Source organism: Lemur catta, chromosome 16 (genome assembly GCF_020740605.2).
Source record: "Lemur catta isolate mLemCat1 chromosome 16, mLemCat1.pri, whole genome shotgun sequence".
Taxonomy (NCBI): Eukaryota; Metazoa; Chordata; class Mammalia; order Primates; family Lemuridae; genus Lemur; species Lemur catta.
Genome location: NC_059143.1, coordinates 27,039,458 through 27,062,225, shown reverse-complemented (window position 1 = coordinate 27,062,225; position 22,768 = coordinate 27,039,458). Strand labels below are relative to the sequence as shown.

Below are 22,768 nucleotides of genomic sequence, written 5' to 3'. Positions count from 1 at the left end.
TCCCAAGGTGACATATTTTTGGTGGTGAAGGCAGTATTTTTTTTAAAAATCATACTTAGGTATAGAGTACATGTATTATGGCATATTGTAAGTGTGGGAGACAAAAGCAAATATTTTTAATTAGCCTTGATTTTTATTCATTACATATACACTATTTTGCTCCAAAAAGGATTTAAGGTGATTCTTGCTACTGTCATGAATAGTATTCTGGATAAATCTTCTCCAGTCAATCTAGGAAGGGCTCACAAAGATAATGCCCTTTTGAAAGTTCTTATTGACTATTATGTAATAACAAGATAGAATGAATTGTTAATCACAATTTAAGTAAATGTCAAAGTCATGCCAAATTTATTTCAAAATGACAGGCTCATCCCAAAATTCTGAACTACTGTTAACAATTCTGTGCTAACTCATTTGGTATTCAATTACAGATTGCCTTCCAAATATTTCTCCTGAACATCCTGAGCACTATAAACAATGCCTTATGTATAGAAGATATTAATTCATTATTTAATTGAAATGAGATTCCTTGGGTCATTTAAATGACAAGTTCACTAAAGACATATAAAAGTTCAAATTATATATAAATTAGAGAGTGAGAAATATATTGAGAAACAAGATTAAGTCTTGTTCATTTTGGTACTCTCCCATATAGTTTTGTATAGAGTAGGGGGCTTAGCAAATGTTTGCTGACACAAGGAGAATGAAACTAAAACACGTACTGCATTACACATTAAACATTAAGGTGCTAATTTTGTATTCATATTTATTACATAACTTAAAACAGAGTTAGGTGAAAAAGAAACTAGATGTAAAAATTTTAAGTAGTGAGATTTTAACTGTGTTGTAATGAATAGATAGGGTGTAAACAAATGGAAAAGTAGAGCATAGATATTTAAATCAGAGGAAAAAGTATGACTTGAGGAAGAAACGTCAATGACATATTGAAAAGACTTCAAGGAGACAAACTTGCCTTTGGAAAAAAATTATTTCTTAGGAAAAGTGGGGCAAATGAGCAGAGAGGTGATTCCAGATTATAAAAAGCTTTTTATACTAGTTTGAATAAACATAATCTAATAAATTATCATGGGTTTTTAAAATTCAGAGATGGCACAATAAAAGCAATGTCTTGGGAAGATTCATTTGATATAGATATTCTTGGTACATGATAGAAATGTGCAGAACGTTGAATTTCAAATAATCTTCATAAGTGATAAAATTACATAAATCCAAAAAGTAGGCCAAAGAATAGTGTAAACTTTCAGCCTAAAAATATGAATTTTGATACTGATTACTTAAATGGATAGATTAGGCTTCTAGTTTTGGGTTGTACCAGCTAACTATGATAAACCACAGTGGAAGTAAGCAGGAGAATGAGAGGTGAAAGCTGTTCAATTAAAAATGTCTTGAGTTTTTGTTTATAATAATAATAACAATACCATAATGGCTCATATGTGATAATAATAATACAGTGTAATACTGTAATAATAATAATATTACTGCTAATAATAATACCCCTGTACTGTAATAATAAGTCACAGAAACTACTGTGCTCTTTCTTTTAATTCCTAGGCTAATAGAAATGTTACGCTTATTTTGATCTTCTAACCAAGTCAATAATAACCTTTCCATTTCAATAATTAATCCATTATGCTGCTTAGTCATAATTGATGCCTTCATTGGAGCACTGCCTTTCACATGTCCCATTATTCTCACTTTATCCTTTTGTAATTGTTCTGATAGCCGAGCAACTGAAGCCTAATGCTTTCCCAGTGAAAGATGGCATTTGGCCTTTCTCCGAATGCTTAATTATTTCTACTTTCATTTCCATTGTAATCACCATTCTCTTCGCTGCAGGCTCACCTGGACTTTCAGTGGACTTGCTCTGGAGGTATGGTCATAAGAGCAAACACAGACTCATAAAATCAAATAAAAAAGTTAAGACGCAAGTGATGCTGTGCCTAAGAGACCCCATAAACAATGAGAGTAGCTGCTGGCATAAAAATTCTGTGCCAGTGAACTGCTCACACCACGTGGGTTTGTTTATATGTGTGGAAGAAAGTATTAATAATTCCAGAATTATTAATTTTTTAATTATAAATTATCCTTACGGGGAGCCTTGGCAACCCCTGCTTATAAGTATGGAATGCCATTAAGTTGGGTCATTCACAATCCAGGGACTGCCTGTAACTACAAACCTTTCAGACATCAAAAAGGTAATAACAGAATACTAAAAACAAGCCTACACACATAAATTTGATAACCTAGATGAAATGGACCAACTCTTCAAAAAGCACAAATTACCACAACTCATTCAATATCAAATAGATGAAGTGAATAGCTCTAAGTATTAAGGAAACTGAACTTCCTATTTTAAAATTCCCAAAACAGAAATCTCTAAGTCTAGATGGTTTCACTGAGGATTCTACCAAATATTTAAAGAAGAATTAACATCAGTTCTACACAGTCTCTTCCAGAAAGTAGAAGTGGAGGGAACACTTCCCAACTCATTTTATGAGGCCAGTATTACATTGATACGAACACAAGACAAAGAGAATATAAAACAAGAATGTAAGAGACCAACATCCCTCATCGATACTGACACAAATATCCTTAACAAAATATTAGTAAATAGAATTCAGCATTATATAAAAAATATCATAAACTATGACCAAGTGATTATTCCAGGGATTCAAGGCTGGTTCAACATTCAAAGATAAACATAACCCACGATATTAGCAGGCTAAATAAGAAAAGTCACATGATCATAAAAGGTATTTGACAAAATTCATAAAAGGGATTTGACAAATATCAACACCTATTCATGTTAAAACTTTGTATAATCCATAACAGAAAATAATTGATAAATCGCACTTAATTAAAATGAAAAACTTTTGTTCTGTTAAAGATCCTGTTAAGAGATTGAAAAGACCAGCCATAGACTGGGAGAAAATATTTGCAATCCACATATCTGACAAACAATTGATATCTAGAATACATGAAGAACTCTCAAAAATAGTAAAAACATCCAAATGATCCAATTAGAACATGGGCAAAAGACACCGAAGAGATAATTTACCAAAGAGGAGGGAAGGAGGGAAAACAAGCCGATAAAAAGATGTCCAACATCACTAGCTATTAGGGAAATGCAAATTAAGGCCACAATGAAATATCACCATCCACATATTAGAAGAGGTAAAACAAAAGTTAGTGACGATACTAACTGTTAGCATGGATGTGAAGAAACTGAGCACTATATAATAACAAAATAGCAATTTTGCTTTTGAAATACTGTTCTTAGGGAATTGTTAAGGGAAGAACAGCCTAAATGTGGATAAATTTATAAGAACTGGTTATTAAATAAGTTATGCTTCATGAGCAGAAAGGGTTGAATTTAGAAGGCTCTAATCATTTGTTATATTTTATATTATGGTAAGTAGACATAAATATGGAATGTGACAGCTAATTACACTTCTTCACAATTCGATTCCACACCTTGAAATATCAAGCTTTTACTTAAAGCGTAGTATCTTTACAATAACATCAAACGGCAGAGGATTTTGTATAATGATAATATCACTTAAAAATTTCTTTGGAATCCAGTAAAAATTACATTGGATTGCTCAGAGGTAGATACTTTAAGTTAACATTTTGTAAGACAAGGTAATCTTTCAAGTCTTCCACAGAAGACAGGGGAATTTACTTAGCAGTCATGGTATGCATCTTGAGCAAGCTAAGATCCTGAAGAACCATTTTTTCTACACATCTGCTATAGTAACATAGCAGCCATTTTACACCGTGTTCTTCAAACTGCAGACATTGCTGAAAGAACAGGTAGGAACTCACCAATTATAATCCAGTCGAGATTGGTGAAGCTGCTGCTGCTTTAGGAGAAGCTTTGTCTCCTGCTGGGCCAGCAGATGCTGAAGGCGCTCCTTTTCAATTTCCAGCTCCATTTTCTGAAGCATCAGTTGCTGCCTCCTATCTTCTGAGAGCTGCTTTTTGATATTAGTTTCACTGGGTTGCAGTGTCCTTCCACCATGCATCACAGATGTCCAAGAAAGGCCACAATAACTGCAGGATTCTGCATGTGTCTTAGGATGTTGAGGGGCTATGTTTGTAGGATGGCTCTCATTAACATGATATGCATCTTCAGAAAGTCTATGACCACAACACTGACTAGTTAGACTAGGCTTAAGGTGTGGACATTCCTTCATCTTCAGTTCTTCTGGTAGAGCTTTTTCTGTTGGGACTGCATCCACTGGTTTTCTCCCTGGAGATTCATAATTACATGTTCTGGTCTCTGATGGCACCCTATTTAAACCCTCTTTGGAATGATGAAGGGTTATTGGCTTCAAAGAATTATTCCTAAACTCCATAAAGGATTCTGAAACTGAATCCTGATTTGCAGACTTAGGTCTCTGCTTGGTTTGATAGTAGGTTTGTGGTCTGGCAACACTCAAATAGGAACCATCCAGTTCCATAGATGAAGACCGGAGAGTGCTTTTCCTATTGGATACCTAAAAAGAACCACAAAATCAGTTGTCAAATAAGTACACAATAAAACAAGTTTTTTCTTTTGGCTTTTCAGAAATCAATGATATATGTTTACCAAAACAAAACTGTTGTTTTGTGTTCTTAAATATGAAATGAGAATATTCCCACAGATAAACAGACATGTACCACAAAGCTACATCCATTTTCAAACAACCTACATTTCAGTAAATCTATATAAGGATGAGAAAAAGTGTGGCTACATGCTGTTTATGCAAGATCTTTGGTGATTTCAGGAGTTGCAAATAATGAGGATTACATAAAATCAACTTTGAGAAGAGGCAAAAAGCATTAAATGGTAATGTCTTAAAATGTTTACTTTTGAATACTTAGCCAAGAAATCCATTCAGCCACCTTAAATACCCTTTGATTGGCCATTACACAGCATGAGATTTGATGTAAAACATTTCACCTTATACTGAATAGGATGTTCCTTACTTACTGCTAGAACTTTGATGAGTTTTTATAAATATCTTTACAGAACACAGATAAAACCAACCACTTTCAACAAAATATGATTCTAATCAAAAGTGGTTATTTAAATACAAAACATTTAATTTCAGCTACAAACATGAGTGATTTTCAATTAAGCTGTTCAAGTGACTACAGTCTGATAGAACTCAGGCAGAAAGGAATCAGTTGCAAATTGCCCCTGACAGGCCAATAGAGTGAGCTTTTCTAACATTTTAGCCTTAAGGCTGTTCTATCAGGGAGAGCAAAACTTAGTCTGTATCAATGATTCTCAAATTTTAACGTGTATCAGAATCACCTGGAGGGCTTGTTAAACATAAAACTCTGGCTTCATCCCCAGAGTTTCCAACTGTCTGAAGCAGAGTCAGGGAATTTGCATTTCTAACAAGTTCCAAGGTGATGCTTATGTTGCTGATCTAGGCTCATACTTTGAAAACCACTGGTCTATATCACGGAATATCTCCAGCTGCCTAACTATTGAACTTGGCCTTAGAAGGCTGAGTAGTTACACTTAGCTCAGCTATGAACATCATTGAATTAGGACAACAAATAAGCAGCTTTTCTTCACACTGTATTTCAGAAACATGGTGTACCCAAATTCCAGGTGGTTGTCCAACACAAATATTCTAGTTAAACGCAAATGTTGAGTGTGTTACTGATGAGCAACTTGCTCATGAAGGTGGATGCTTGTGATTAACAAAATAATAATAAATTAATGTATAAGAATCTTAATTAAACTGGACTGATAAGAATCCATTTCTGAAAATGAATCTAGCCAATGCTTAGATTCTTCCAAGGGTAGCCCTTTACAACATAAAAACTTCCCTTCAATTTAGATCTTGGGCAAAGCAAAAGAGGACCCCCAAGTCCAATTAACTAGCAAGACGGGTTGTTCAAAGACATATTGCCGGTAACAGCTGTTATTTCTTTTGGGCAGCCAGAATATAAGCTTTAACACCAAAGCTGAAAGAAACAAATCATCTACCTTTGAAGAGGTCTGTTTCCAAGGCTTATTCTATCTATTCTAGATACATGGACTCAGACTTTGCTGAAAGATAAAGACAAGAGAAAGAACCTAAGCAGATCTAAACAAGTAAAATATCTGACGTGTCTCTCATATCTTTCACTCTCATCTTCCTCTTCCTTTAGGCTTTCATTCAAAGCCAATTTATGTTAACTTTTTACTTCCTTGCCATTTTGTCTCTATTCAAGCAAATCCAGGAAGTGTTCTGCATATTGAACACTAACCAAACAAGCAAAACCAAATAAGCAAAAATTCTTCTTAATCTTTTATCCAAATCCACTAAAATAATCTTTCACTTTTCATGGATAATTATTTGCAGGCTGAGGGAAGCTTATTCGCTCAAGGCTTCAAGAGAAACATGACCTTTTCAGTAAACTAATATATTACAGCTTCTATACTAGTTTCCTATTGCTGCTGTAACAAATTACCGCAAACTCTGTGATATAAAACAACACAAATTTATTCTCTTACAATTTTGGAGGTCAGAAATTAGAAATCTGTTTCACTGGGCTAAAGTCAAGGTGTTGGTAGGGCTGGTTTCTCTGGGAGGCTCTGAGGAGACAATCAGTTTCCTTGCCTTTTCCACCTTCTAGTAGTCACCTGCATTCCTTGGTTTGTGGCCTTTCCTCCATCCTCAAAATGTATCACAACTTTTGCTTCCCTCATCATCACAGTGCCTTCTCCTCTCACTCCTGCTCCCTCTTATAAGGACCATTTAGATAATATCAAGCCCACTCAGGCAATCCAGAATAATCTTCCCATCTCAAGATTCTTAATTTGATCACATCTGCAAAGTCTCTTACTTTAAAAAGTCCCTTGTGCTAAATAAGGTGACATTCACAGGTTCCAGGAATTAGGACATGGACATATTTGAGGGGCCATATTCAGTCTACTGCAATTTCTTTTTAAATACAAGCTAATTTATAAACAATTTCTAGTCTAGAGACATAGAATCAATGAATATTGGGATCCCTAGCAGAAGGGGAAAAATATCCCACCAATTTACTTTGTAATTGCTGAAAATGGTGGATTGATAAGTAAAAAGTGTCAACCAACAGAGATACATAGCAATATGATATTTCCTATCCTATGATAAAGGGTAGAAGGCTATTACAGTGATTCTTAAGATTTTAATTGAGTTTCTAAAGCAATGCTAAAGGATTTCCATTTAAGTGAGAATGAATCACATCTGAGAAGACTTGGTTCTCTTCAAAGAAAACATCCAATCCTGTAAACCAAGCTGATGACAAGCTACAGAAAATGAACTAGTCCTAGGCAAAATTTCTAATAAACTACATCATATAAAAAATTAATCTTATTTTACACCTAAAGGGCAATTCCAGTCCATATTAACCTCTCCTACTCTGAACTTCCACAGTACTTACTGACAATACAAATATTTAACATTTATCATCTGCTACTTTGTATGGTAAATGATCTTATTATAAAATTACTATACTTTAAAAATGACAGCTAAATTTTTAAAAGATCCAGAGACTTAAATTAACTATTTTATATCATTATATATTCTAATTCATGTATTATTGCATAATAAGAGAAAGCATATATGCATTATTTTATACTCTCATTTTTGTTTCTTAACATTATTTACATATGTGCATTTATAGGTACTGATGTACTCTACACTTTAATGGTACTGATTGTGAAATTATTCACAAATTCAGGTCATCGGGATAATTCTAAAATATTTTGGGGATAGTTAACTTTTCATGTTCTGAGAGGTAGTGCAGCTTAATGATTCTGATGCAGGCTTTGCTCAAAGAGAACACTGTCAATTACCTGATGGGTGACTGTGCATGTGTGTAGGCAGCATTTCAAGATGGTCCCCCAAATTCCCATCCCTTGGGGTACGCACCCTGTATTATCATATTCCTTTGAGTGTGAGCAGGACCTGTGAATATGACAGGGTATCAATCTCATGATTATGTTACATTATATGGCAAACAGGATGTGTCAGATGTAACTAAGGTTCCTAATCAGTTGATTCTCAGTTATTAAAAGGGAGATAATCTTGGGTGGGCCTGACCTGATCAGGCAAGCCCTTTGAAAGAGGGTCTGATCCTGTTCCTCTCACCCCCTGCAATGTTAGACATTCTCCTTCTGGCCTTAAAGAAATAAACTGCCATGTTGTGGGCGGGCCACTGAGGGGGTCATGTGGCAAGGACCTCTAGAGCAGAAGGCAGTCTATGGCCAACAGCTGGTAAGAAAATGGGACATCCATTATACAGATGCAAGAAACAAACTTCCAATAACAACCATGTGAGCTTAGAAGAGAAACTTGAGCTCCAGATAAGAATGTAGCTTGGCTGACACCTTGACTGCAGCATTATTAAGACCGTTACCCAACAAAGTTGTGCCCATACCCATGACCTACAGAAACTGAGAGATAATAAATGTGTGTTGCTTTAAACTATTAAGTTTGTGGTAATTTATTACACAGCAATAGAAAACAAATACAGCACCTCACTCAACTTGCCTAAGCCTCAGGTTCCTCATCAGTAAAACAGGGATTTAAAAAAGCATGTATCTCAAAACTAATGGTGAGAAAGATAGTGAGAAAGATGGGCAGTTATGAAGGGTGCCAATTTATAAAAGTCCAATTTACAAAAAGAAAAAAATATTTACCAAAATTTCTTACAAGGAGAAACTCTATGTGTGTGTATGAGTGTCTGTGTATGTTTGTGTGTGGCCAGATCCCCAAAGGGCATGTTCAGTTACAGTGGATTATCCCTAAACTGTCTTTGAGTGTAGTTATCTACCTTTATTTTGCTAAAGTTGGATTTGCAAGTCAGGCCAGGGTTGAATTGCTTGAGATGATAGAGAGGTTCTTCATCTTTCTCTTTCACACAAAAGATGTCAGTCTTATAACATTTTGCACCGCCTCGTAAGGTTCATGTGATGATTAAATGAGTTAATTCATATAGAGTGCTTAGATCATGACTAATATAAAGTTAGCATTCAAAAAATGTTTCCTGTTATTACTATTACTACTATTCCTGTCACTGAATTCTCTGCCTCAAGAACTTTTGAAGGCAGGGGCTATATTTATCCCCCTGTATGCATTTACTGAGGCCTGCACATAGTATATTCTCAATAAGCATGGGCTGACTGTGTCAGCTTGTAGAAACATTCAAGTTGGGTTATGGGTCACAGTCATTAAAGAAAAGAAAATTAGAATCCATGATGAGGCTGAATCATGTGCTAGTAATAAAGAGGAAGAGAGGAGAAATAGAAAATTCCCTGTTAGAGTCTGAATATAAGAAATTAAGTTATTTTATTAGTGGAGTTGAAGACAGATGTTGCCTTTGGGACACATGGAAGTAACAATGGGCCTGAATGAAACAGATGTGTTTTTCTTTCTGGAGCTGCTCCATGCTTTCTACGAGATATTTACAAATATAACTTTTCTTAACTAAGGCTTAAACTAACAAAAAATCCCAAACTGCTGCCTCTGGCATATGGGTCTATTATGAATTTTCTGATATGTAATAGTAACTTAGAAATCAATAAATGTTTTAAAAATTGAGGCATAATTTAAATTTTTAAAAAAAATTTGAGGCATAACTTACAATAAAATGCACAGATCTTAAGTGCACAGCTTGATGAATTTTACATTTGCATCTACCTGTGTAACTGTCAGCCAGATCAAGTTATAGGACATTTCCATTACTCCAGAAAGTTCCCTTGTGCCCTTTCTAGTTAATACCACCTACTCACACTTCCAGGGATAACCACCATTCTGACTTCTATGACCACAGATTCTTATATTTCCTATGCTGAACTTCATATAAATTGAATCATATAGTATACTATTCTTTTGTACCTGTCCTCTTTAGCTCAACATATTTTTTGAGCTTCTTCTATGTTGTGTGTATCAATAGTTCATTCTTTTTTTTAATCACTGCATAGTATTTCATTGTGTGACTATATCACAATTTTTTAATTCATTCTCTTATTGATAGATATTAGGTTGTTTCTAGTTTAGGGCTATGATGAATAAAGCTGCTATGAATATTCTTATATAAGTCTTTTTTTAGATATATGCATTTGTTTCTCTTGGCCACAGGGTCAGCATATGTTTATTAGAAGCTGCCCATAAGTTTTCTGAAGGGTCATTCTATTTCACATCCCATCAGCAGAGTACAAGAGTCCCAGTAGCTCTACTTCACACTAATACTTGGTAATGTGTTTTTTTTAAGCCATTCTGGTATGTGTGCAGTGAAATTTCATTATGGTCTTATTTTGTATTTCCTTCATATGTAATGATGTTGAACAACTTTTCTTATGCTCAGCCATTTGGATATCTTCTTTTGTTGAAGTGGTTGGTATAACCAAGACCTTTAGATAATTCAAATTAATTTTTAATGGACTGAAGATGGGAAATAAAAAATGAAGGTCAAGGAAGATCTTTGTGCAAATTATTTCTGATGAGAGGACTTGGCTCTAAATGGTCACCTTCACTGACCACTGAATGCTCAACATGCTCCCAGATCACCTTGTCACTTAGGCCATTCTTAACTCAGAGCTTACTATGTATTATGCTAAATGTTTTACATATTCAACCTATGATTCTTAACAACAACTCTGTAAGGCAGTTATTATAATTACCATTTTACAGATGAGAAAATGAGGCTCAATGAAGCAATACAACTTTCCCAAGGTCACATCACCACTGCTGGTGAGACATGGGAGTATGTCTTACTCCAGATCCCTACCCTTCCATTACTCTATACTGTTGCTCTTTTAAAAAAAAACTTCTTTAATGTGAAATATAATAACATAGAAATGTGCACAAAACAAGTATGAACAGCTCAGTAAATAATCACAAGGAAATACCCACATAAGCACTATCCAAGAAACCAAACACTGCTTGCACGCAGAAGCCCCTTTATGCCCCTGTACAATCACTACCCTCTACCTCTCCAGTCAAAGGAAATGACTATTCTGACTTTTATGGGAATACTTTTTTTGCTTTGATCCTTTTCTGCTCAAATATTCACATTAGAGTTCAGTTTTACCTGTTTATTTTTAGGTATAAATAGAATCATATGATTCTTTTATGTCTGGCTTCTTTCACCCAATATTATCTTTGTGAAGCTAATCAATGATACTATGTGTAGCTGTAATTTGTTCATTTTTGTAGCTATATAGCAGAGGTCAAAAAACTTTTTCTCCTATCCAAGTACTAACCAGGCCCAACTCTACTTAGCTTCCAAGATCAGAAAAATTTGGGTGTGTTCAGGGTGGTATGGCCATAGACAAACATTTTCTGTAAAGGGCCAGACAATAAACATTTTAGGCTTTGCAGGCCATATGGTCTTTTTGTTTTTTTATTTTAGCATATTATGGGGGTACAAAATTTAGGTTACGTATGTTGCCTTGCCCCCCCTCCCCGGCGAATCAGAGCTTCAATGTGTCCATCCCCTAGACAGTGCGCATTGCACTCATTATGTATGTATACACCCATCCCCGCCCCCCACATCTGCCTGATACCTGATTAATGTTATTCCTAAATGTGCTCTTAGGTGATGATCAGTGAAACCAATTTGATGGTGAGTACATGTGGTGCTTATTTTTCCTAGCTAAAGCAAGAGATAATACATAAACAAATGGGTGTAGCTGTGTAACAGTAAAACTTTATTTACGGACACTGGAATTTAAATTTCATGTAATTTTCCCATTTTGTGAAATATTCTTTTCCCCAATCATTTAAAAATGTAAAAATCATTCTTGGTTCATGGATTGTAAAAACTATGCAGTGGGCTGGATTTAGCTTCTATAGTTGGTCAAGTAAACTAGATGATTACATTGAATGCCCTTCAAATTAAATAATTCTAAGAATATGCTAAGATATGCTCAAAACCCAATAAGAAAACTGAACAATATGACTTGAGATGTGCTATGTATTTACATTTTTTCTACGTAATGAAAATGAGTTGGATGGATGCTTAATCAGAAAGGAACAGAATGGATGCTTAATCAGAAAGGATGGATGCTTAATCAGAAAGGAACAGAAAGGAACAGAATGACATTTAGTAGAAAAGTGTGCATAGGCTGGGAAAACAGACTGGATAAATTTTTTAAAAAAAGTTTAGACAGGAAAATGATCTACAGATCACAACAGATAAAAAAGGTGAGCTCCCAACAGTAGCATGTTAGGATGTGTCTTACACAAAAAGTATCACAGTCCCTGGCTATTAGAAATGACTTCTGACAATGAGATCCTTAACATAGCCACGCTATGAAATCCACAGCATAATAGAAAGATGAGGAGAAAATGCAGGCATTTTTGGCTTAAGACAGAACTGGAGCATAATTTCTCTTAACTTGGGTAGATACCGGCTAATGGCTAGATGAAAAACTACCTATGAGAAAAGAACAAGGTTTAAAAAAATATGTGAGAGACTTTGATTGGACACAATAAAGAATTTTCCAATTTTGAGGGTTAGTAAATTCTTGAGTTGGAAGGTTTTCTGAATCTTTTAGGTATCTTTTAAAAATATGACAGATTTTTTTAAAGACTGCATAGAAAATAACAATATGTATGATATGATTTTGTATATATGTATGCACACATACACAGGTACAGGCACATACATGAACACACACCAAAAATCACACACTATTCCTATTGTAATCCAAGGTTTTCCCATGTTCTTTTTTTTTTTTTTTTTTTTTGAGACAGTCTCACTCTGTTGCCCGGGATAGAGTGCCGTGGCGTCAGCCTAGCTCACAGCAACCTCAAACTCCTGGGCTCAAGTGATCCTCCTGCCTCAGCCTCCCAAGTAGCTGGGACTACAGGCATGCGCCACCATGCCCAGCTAATTTTTCTATATATATTTTTAGCTGTCCGTATAATTTCTTTCTATTTTTAGTAGAGACGGGGTCTCGCTCTTGCTCAGGCTGGTCTCGAACTCCTGAGCTCAAAGGATCCGCCCGCCTCGGCCTCCCAGAGGGCTAGGATTACAGGCGTGAGCCACCGCGTCCGGCCTTATATGTTAAAAAAAACAATTGCATTATTACTTTGTGAAATACCATCAGTAAGTAAACAGTGATGCTTTATAAGTTTCTGTAAATCATTTTTATAGGCCTGGTCAACCTCTCTGCTACAGAGCCATAAGAAACGTGAACTAAACTGCAGTAATTATTTTTTGCAACAGATTGTTATTAACTTTGGATGTTTAGGAAGTGATTAATTCCAACGCATCTATGAGTTGGAGTTGTTAACCATGGAATTAGTCAATAGTACCAATAGTTTTTATTGGTATTCATTTCTCTGATGATAAACAATAATTTCCTATCCTGGCAAGCACCCTATTAACAATCCTCATATTCCCATTGATAGCCTTATAAGAATGAAAATCACAATTTTTTTATTTCAAAATTTAACCCCTCTGCTCTTTATTTTTTTTTGAGAAATCAGTAGTGAAAGACCTAGATAAATATTTCTAAGCCTCAACTACTGTGTGGGGCAGATCACTGTATTTCTCAGACCATCTGGAGTTAATGTGGAATAAGGCACAGAATGACATGCTGCATTTTTTACATTGGGCATACATGGACCGGTTGTCAAGCTGACAGAAAATACGTAATGCAACAGCTGCACTGTGTGGTTTGCCAAAGTCTCATCCCGAATAAATGTTCATTTTCCCCAGTGCAATTAACTCTCCTGTACTGGCAGATTTTGCTAGAAGATCATCAAGGTAGATTACCTTCCAGTGTTATGAACTAAATACTTACAGGTGTTATATCATCAGTTATAACTTACAAACTTTTGCATTTAGCAAGACATCCAGGCAAATGAATCATCTAATTTATGAATTATTTATAAGAAATTCACAGCATGCCCCTGGTGTCATCCATGGCCTTTTCCAGGTCATATGACACCAATTAGAGCTGAATTTTAAATTATTCAATAACCTGAACTCTCTTGTCATTTAACATATAGATATCAATGCAGTAAACAAGTTAAATCTAATGGGCCCTAGAGGTTTAAGTTCCTCCACTGCTCAGCAGCTGAAGCTGTAGGCCATCAATGGAAGAGAAAATAACAGAATGCAGCAGTCAAACACATTTGCAAGGCACTAATAACTTATTCTAGTTCCCACAGGGATTGTAGCACAACTTAGGAATATTGAATCTAAAAGACATTAAAGTCAATAATTATGAGATTTAAAAGAATATAGGCACACATAAGGCACATAATAATATGTAAATAACAGAACCCTAGTAACAGATACCAAATACCATATCAGATTCTAAGACATGCATACCGTAGGCCTGTCAACATTTTAATAGTAACTACCAGACTCAGAAAAGGCTAAACCCTCATATTCTTTAATCATTACTGTATTTCCTGAAAGTTGGAATTTGTTGAGTTGCTATAAAAATAAAGAGACATCATGGAATAAATGACAGAATACTTGAGTTGAGGTCAAAAGTACTTAGAATTATTGTAGAATTAGAATCCTCGTACTGTAACTTAGTAGTTCTGTTATTTTAGGCGACTCACTGTATTTCTGTTAAGCAAGTTTAGTCATTTTGTAAAAGAGAGGGTTGGGTTTGATGATCTCTAGGTTTATGCTATCTTTAAGAGGTGAAAAACCCGGGATTGGGTTGTACCCCAAGGAAATGAGAGAAAAGAGATCTGAATGAGAAATCATACCAGTTAGAATCATTCAGCTAAGAACAGACCTACAGCAAAATTACTGAATGTCCCTTGGTTTTATTTCCCCCAGCAAGTTCTGTGTTATGTGACTCACATGCTGAAGAACTTAAATCAGCATCTTAATTTACATATCTGGTCACTAAATCTGAAAGAAATGTAATTGAAGATTGAATAAGACAAATGTATAATTGTGAAGATAGTCCTAAATATTTTGATGGGATTTAAAAGAGACAACCATTCACCACAGAACTATGTATCAATGGTACTAGTTCAAAATGCTTTCACATATATGATTGCGATTGCTAAATAAAAGCAGCTTTCTGTATGGTTTTCTAAATTTGTAAGAGGAAACAGAAGCATAAGCCTAGTTTCATTTACTTAATGAAGAACAGAAAAAAGGTGGAATAATTTTATAGAGGAAATAGGACATAGGCAAAGACAAGGTAACCCCCAGTTGAAGTGGTGAGAACAATCTTCAGAGGTAGAAAATAAAAACAAAATATAATGAAGAATTCATTTAAGGATGCACCACAAGAAAATGATCCATAAAGGGTATATACCAATTTTCCTGTGTCACCTTCTTGGTGTTATGTTTGCAGAGAGTATTCTGAGCTACCGAAGGACACTGCTAGGGGCTGTTCACTGACCTCTCTCTGTCTTTCCAGTAATAACCAGGCTCAGGAACAGAAACAAGAATGTAGACACACGTTTCAATGCAGTTCTTTTTAAAAGAAGCAAACAAGATAAACTTGCGTCATATGAAGGAAAGTTTTAACAAAGAATTCTTAAGATATTTTCTAGAAAACACTATCTGCATGTGACCAACTGTGACTAAAGGAGAGTTCAGAGTTTACATTGCATTTATGCTATTGGATAAGGGGAAAAATGTATTTAGATTATATTTTTGAGATTAGCAAGTGAAAAGAAACTCTACTGAAAAAGAGTATTTAAGAAACATCAAGAAGTATAACCCTATAGTAGACAAGAGGATGAAAAACCAGACTTGTTTATTATACCAAGATTTCTGAAAGCGAGTCACAGCTCTAGTAGATCAGTCTCTTAAACGTCTACATTCATTTTTTTTCCCCTGTGCAAGTGGCTGCAGCCCAGGGATGCTGAAGAGACCTAGTGAGAAGCATTTCTAAAAGCACAGGGAACTACTAAACCAAAGAGATTTAAGGTGGCCACCCTTAGAGGAATAGCCTTTTCCTGGGGACTCAAGATTGTTTAGAACTCTTAATCCTTTAATTATATACCGCCAAATCTTGGCTTTTAAAAATTTAGGATATTGTTGATTAGTTAGTTTAGTTTATTGTAAAAAAGCAAGAGAAGAGATTTCATTCAGAAGTCAATAAAAAATAAAATGATTTGATTTCCTAGTGCTCAAGTGCTCTAGCTCCTTTTTTCTACTCTTCAAAATTCTGCTCATTATAACAGCAACTCAGAATACTGCAATTAAAAAAATAAATAAAAAAGAAGATAGTAAAAGCAAAAAACCCCAAAAGTTCTTCTCATGATTCAAGGCTGAGTGGTGCCACTTCCCTCCACTGTGGTTTCCCTATTCCTCCAGCTCAGAATATTGTGTCTTCCTAGGCATCCCAAGAGCAATTTGCTCATTTCTCTATTGTTGAAGTTATATCATCCTGCTGCATCAAAGTTAAGTGTTAGCTGTTTTCACATCTCTAAGTTTCCTTGTCATGTTTAAGCATTTATTTACACTTTTCTTAAGGGAAACTGTGAACTCTTTGAGGGCAGAGACCATGTATATTTTGTTCATTGCTGTATCTTCAATAAAAGATAGGAAGTGTTCAATAAATGATAGGTTTTGCAGAGTTTGGCCCTGCTCCAGTATATTGTATGGGACGATGTTACTTTCAAAGTCATATTTCAATGACACCATTCTTTATAAATAAATTAATTAAATTAATAAATATTTGTTGGATGAACAAATCAATAAGCAGGAAGCAGAAGCAGCAACAGCTAAATGGGCCTTTTATCCTATGGAACTTGATAGTAACTTATCTAAAAATGTATTTAATGTACTCCAGGAGCCACTTACTTTTTATATTTTCTTAGTGTTCAGAAGTTGATAAAAAGTTCTATAAACACAAGAAAAATTCCAACTATGTCTTATATTACACAGAGGTAATAAAAATATGAATCTAGGTGACTATTAGATCTATGAAATAGTAAACTACTACTAGGGCACTTTTTGCTTTAAACTTAAAGTGCAGATCATTGTATTATTTTCTAAAATGTTCCACGAAAAAGAAACTATATTATTGAAAGACTACAAAATATGTGCTATGCCAACCTAGAGTAAGAACAGGCAAACAGACAGGTTATAAGACATAATACCTGAATAACAGGCAACTACCTCAGGATTCCTACTCTGAGTTTTCTTTTTTTTTAAATCAGCCTTAATATACATAACTTTCATATCATAAACAAGAATGACACATTCTGAAACATTCAGAATTATGTTCAGAAGAAATATTTATGGAAACTTGGGACAAGCAGGGTTTTAAAAAATGTAAAGTTAATTGTGTTTTTCCCCCAAATCCTTTTTCAGTTAATGGTGTCATCCGAAGTGTAAAAAGATACCACCAAACAAATACAGTTCTATAACTATTAAAAAATACTGAAAATAAATATTTTCCTTTTGCTCCCTGCTTTGGGTGCTGCTTAAGTACTAAAATATGAGACGAAAAGATTAGGATGCTGGACATTTGGGGAGGAATGATTTTTTTTTTAAGTCATTAAATAGAAGATACAAAGGAATGGAAAAAACTTCTATAGCCAAAAGCCAAATCTTGTATATTTGTTTAAAAATAGAAGGGAATAGTGTATATAAAAATACTACAGATTCAGTATTATTATCCTCCCTATCTATAATTTTATTGAAAGGAATAGGCTGCTACATTGGAATGAGCAGACAGCTCGAGGACCTTGAAGAATTTGCCAGATACTGTGCTAGGTGCCAGGAATACAAGGCTTAATGAGACAGAGTCCCAACCTTCACAGCCCTCAAATTTTGGCTAAGGGGGAAAGTATTTTATGTGATAAGGTCTGTCAAGAGTGTTATATGCATAGGGCAGCAGTAGGGAGATTACTTTTGCCTTTAGTTGGGACAACGAAAGTAGGAAAGGATTTTTAGCAGAGTTGACATAGAAACTAAATTTTAGAAGACAAATTGTAGTTAATTTATGATAAAGGTATTTGTGAGGGTATGGTGGGTAGGACATTTCAGATAGAGTGGAAAATATGAGAACAACAAGGATTATCAAAATACATATTAATTTGTATAGTGAGTCCAAGGATGGCAGAAAGGGCAATGGAGAATGGATGATGCCAAAACCTTAGGTAGGGGCCAGGGAAGAAAAGGTGTCAATGCCATATGAAGTTTCACTTTTCATTTCCTATGCCCATTTATGGACAATGAGCTAAATGATGAGTAATTGGAAGGAAATGAGATAAAGGACAAGCAATCTACTCAGTACTAAAAGAATCAAACATACAGTTTATATGAGGAGATAGTAGAAGACAAAAAAGAAGGCAGGGCTACCATAGGTGAAAAAACTAACAAATTAAATCGAAATAATGTAATTAAAATTAAAGTGTTGAGATCTGCAAATTATACTGAATGATCTTTGGAGTCTGGAGACTAGGTACAGGGTAGATGCCTAGCCAAGGCACAAAAAGGAACTACCTTTGTATGTAGGAAGAAAAGCACCAACAACCTTACTAACATGTGTTGATTAAGTACTCGCAGCAGTCTCCAACCTTTTTGGCACCAGGGACCGGTTTCATGGGAAGACAATTTTTCCATGGTGGACCAGAGGGAGGTGGTGAGGGGTGGAGTACAGGTGGTGATGCGTGGCCCTGTTTTCTTAACAGGCCACAGACCGATACCGGGCTGTGGCCAGAGGATTGGGGACCGCAGCTCTATAGAATTTCCTCAGGGCCTAGAACAGCAAAGTCTCAAAACAGTTGGGCAGAATCTATTGTGAATAAGCTTGTTTCAACCAACCTCCCTCCAAGAACAAACAACAGGACAAAATATTTTTAAAAATCTGGTTGAAGGCATTGAAGTGTTACCCAAGTAGTGAGAACATGAAGGAGCCAAGATTTCAGATAGAAGATAAATAATAAAAGATGACTTTAACATTACTCAACACTTTTCTGTTCAAGACATTCATTCTAAATTAGGAAGTGCTGGCTGAGGAGCTAAGAGGAGCTTTAAGCAGTCTCACAGGGCTAGGAACAAAATTTATTTAGATTTTGGAACCTACTGAGAAAGAGAGGGCTTGTCAAACACCACAGGCTTTCAGATGGAACTCCTGAAAAGCTAGTAGTAAGAATGAAATAAAAATAGAAAAGATCTCATAAATACTAAAGCTGAACTTCAAATTGACCCAGTCCCTGACTGGGTTAAAGTCATTGTCTCAATGCTAACTGCCTGTATGAAGAAAAAACAAATTCTCTTTGGAGAAAGATAACATCAAACAGAGACCTATATTATATCTAAATTTTTCATAGGCAATGTCTAATATTCAATAAAAAATAAGGAAGCATACAAAAAGATAAGAAATAACAGACTTTCAAAGGAAAAAAAAAGGACATAGCCAGAAAGAGAACCAGAGAGCCAAATACTAGCATTGACAAACATGGACTTTGTAATTGTTATTATGTAATTAATAAATTAAATGACATGATGGAGAATATTGCAAAGAATTGGAAACTAGAAAAATATCAAATGGAAATTTTAGAACTGCAAATATAAAAATAAAATTAAAGACTTAGCAGAAGATTAAATATATCTGAGACAACTAGTGAAGTGGAATAAAAGTCAGAAGAAAATGTTTAGATTAAAGTGAATAGAGGCAAAAGGATAGAAATATAGAAAACATGTAAGAGATACATGTGCCATGAAAAAAGGCTAAAATGCATGCAACTATAGTATTAGAAGAAAGGAAGAGAGAAAATGAGGAAGAAGTAATACTGGATAATGGCAGAGAATTTTTCACAACTGAAAAATTACATAAAGCCACAAATTTAATAAGCTGCATGAATCCAAAGAAATACAAAGAAAGCCACACCTAGAGCACATCATAGTAAAACTGCTGAAAACCATAAGACAAATTCTCAAAAGTCAACAGAGAAAATAAGCATCTTACTTTCAAGGAGGCAATAAAAACACAAATGATTTTTAACTGAATATAATTCTATTACGTAGTGAAAATATTCATTAAAAATGTTTTGTTTCTAGTCATAAGGGAATAAGTGGGTTGGAAATTAACCTCCAATTATGAACAACAAGAAAAACTGACAAAATATAGGAAAAACCTATCTCAGACAGTAAGCAGCAGGCTGCAAAGATTGTGATCTCTAAGAGAAAAGAAGCAAATTTAGTGAATCCAACAATATCCTATAATATGTTCTGCCTGGTATCAACTTCTAAACTATAGCACAGGAGAGGAGGAACCCAAATAGGGCCCAATACTTTCCCCGAGTTTAGGAGTCAGAGATTAGAGTTGGAGGAGGCTGAAGTGGCCAGAATTTGATAGACTAAGTACCCAAGGGAGCAAAAGGGTGTCTTTGAGTCATTGACTGAATACCAATCTGTACGTGTGAAGTGTGAGAATTCACGAGCACAACCTGAGAACAACCTCCAGGGAAAGAACAATTACAGGGAAGGTCCAAAAAGAACAATTAGAAAACTGCAAGACAAGGGCGGTCCACACCAGCCACAGTGGAGAGGTCTCATTGAACACAAAGAATATTCAAGACAGGTTACAAAAGACCCAACCTTACATGTGTGGCAAAATTAACCCCAGAGTAAAGACTAAATTATAATCACTCCAAAATAGTTCAAAAATAGACTAGAATGGATCAAACTCATCCAAAAGTAACCTTACTGCTGCCCAGAACAAACACCAGCATTTTATAAGGGAACACAAAGAAATCCGGCATTCAACAATGGAAAATCACAATGTGCGGCATTTAGTTACTAGATGAAGAAATAAAATGTGACACATGATCAAAAGAAAAATTAACCCACAGAGACATAAAAATAACAGAGATGATGGAATTATCAGGCAAGGACCTAAAATGAGCTCAATATGTTTAAGACTATAGCAAAAAGCATGAGAGAAATGCAAAAAAATATATATTTTTAAATATGAAATGAAAATTTTCACTTTATTAAATTAACAGCACCTTAGACACCTGCAGAAGACCAGTGGTCTGAAAGATAATTAGAATGACAAATTATACAAAATGATGCAGAGAGAGAAAAAGGTATAATAAGAGAGAGACAGATCCAGGAGGGAAGACAAAATACTGTTAACCATTATGAAAATATTAAACAATATAACATATATATGTATGTTTGTATCTACCTATATACACATACATATATGTGTACATATATTTGTATACACATGTATGCATACACACACACATACATACATACATACACATACACAAACAGGAGTTCCAGAGAGAAAAAGTGGGAGAACAGAAAAATACCTGAAGGAATCATGGTCTAAAATTTTTCATATTTGTTCAAGAAGCTCATTAAATTCCATGCAGGAAAAAAACAAAGAAAATGACACCAATTCACATCATAATAAAATAGCTGAAAACTATTGATAAGACAAAATCTCAGTAGTATTCAAAGAAAAAAGAAACATTACAAACAGAAACATGAAATACTTAGCAATAAATTTAACAAAAACTATAGTTGATCTAAATGAAAATCTTTCATACTTTGGAAGATACCACTAAAAAAAGAAAAGTCACAGACTGGGAGAAAATATTTGTAGACCATTTTTCTGATAAAGGATTTAGGTTGAGAAAATATAAAGAACTCTCAGAACTCAATAATAAAAAGACAAATAATGCAATTAAAAAATGGGCCAAAAAGTAGGCAAAAGATATAGACATTTCACCAAATAAGATATACAAATAAATAATCACCACATGAAAAGACACTCATCATCATTAATCATTAGGAAAATTAAAGTGATAAGCATGTTAACCAAAGTGATTAAAATCAAACACTTTATATCCACTACAATGGTGATGAAAAAAATATACAGACATTGAAGATTTGGAGAAACTGGAAGTCACATACAGTGCTGGTGGAAATGTAAAATGGTATGGCCATTTTGGAAAACAGTTTCTCAATTTCTTCAAAAGTTAAACTTACCTTACTACGCAGCAATTTCACTTCTAGGTATCTAGTCAAGAGAAAGGAAAACGTGTCTACACAAGCACTTGTAAGCAAATGGCTACAGCATCATTATTCATAATAGTTAAAAACTGGAAACGATCAAATGTCTATTAACTGGTAAATGGTGAAACAAAATACAGTATATCTATAAAATGGAAAGTATTCAGCAATAAAAAGGAACAAATTACTGATACATGTCACAATATGAATAAATCTAAAAAATGAAGCCAATAGAAATCAAATGCATATGGCTATCTATTGTATGATTTCCATCTATATAAAATGTCCAGAAAAGGCAAATCCATAGATACAGAAAAAGTAGATTAACTTTGGCCTAGACTGCCTAGGCCTTAGGGTAGGAATAAGGATGACTGCAAATGGGCACGAGAAATCCTTCTGGGGTGATTGAAATGGTATAAAACTGGATTGTGGTGATTGTTAGACAACTGTATAAATTTACCCAAATCACTGAATTGTACACTTAAAATGGGTGAATTTTGTAATAAAGCTATTAAAAAGGACAAGATTCATTCATTCATTCACCAATATTTATTGGATGCCTACCATGTATAAAGTACTGTTCTAGGTACTACGGAATCATCAGGGACTACAAAAAGCCTAACCTAATGAAATCCATATTCTAATGGAAAGAGACAAACAAACAAGTGAAAAACTAAATTATGAGGTCAGTGGTAAGTGGTAAAAGACAATAAAAATAGGAATATTTGATGAAGAGTAATTGGGATGAACGAAAGAAACATACAGTCCCTAGTACTTGCCTTAGGATTTCTGT

General features: G+C 34.7%; 1 protein-coding gene across 2 annotated transcripts in view; it reads right to left on the bottom strand.

Annotated features, from left to right (window-relative positions):
- KIAA1328 (KIAA1328 ortholog) overlaps positions 1 to 22,768 on the bottom strand; it is a 219,241-nt gene that overhangs the window by 63,987 nt on the left and 132,486 nt on the right. For both annotated transcript variants that reach the window (XM_045527671.1, XM_045527673.1), the window contains exon 7: positions 3,847 to 4,520. In XM_045527671.1, the coding sequence (XP_045383627.1) occupies positions 3,847 to 4,520 (674 nt within the window). The remainder of the gene's footprint in view (positions 1 to 3,846; positions 4,521 to 22,768) is intronic.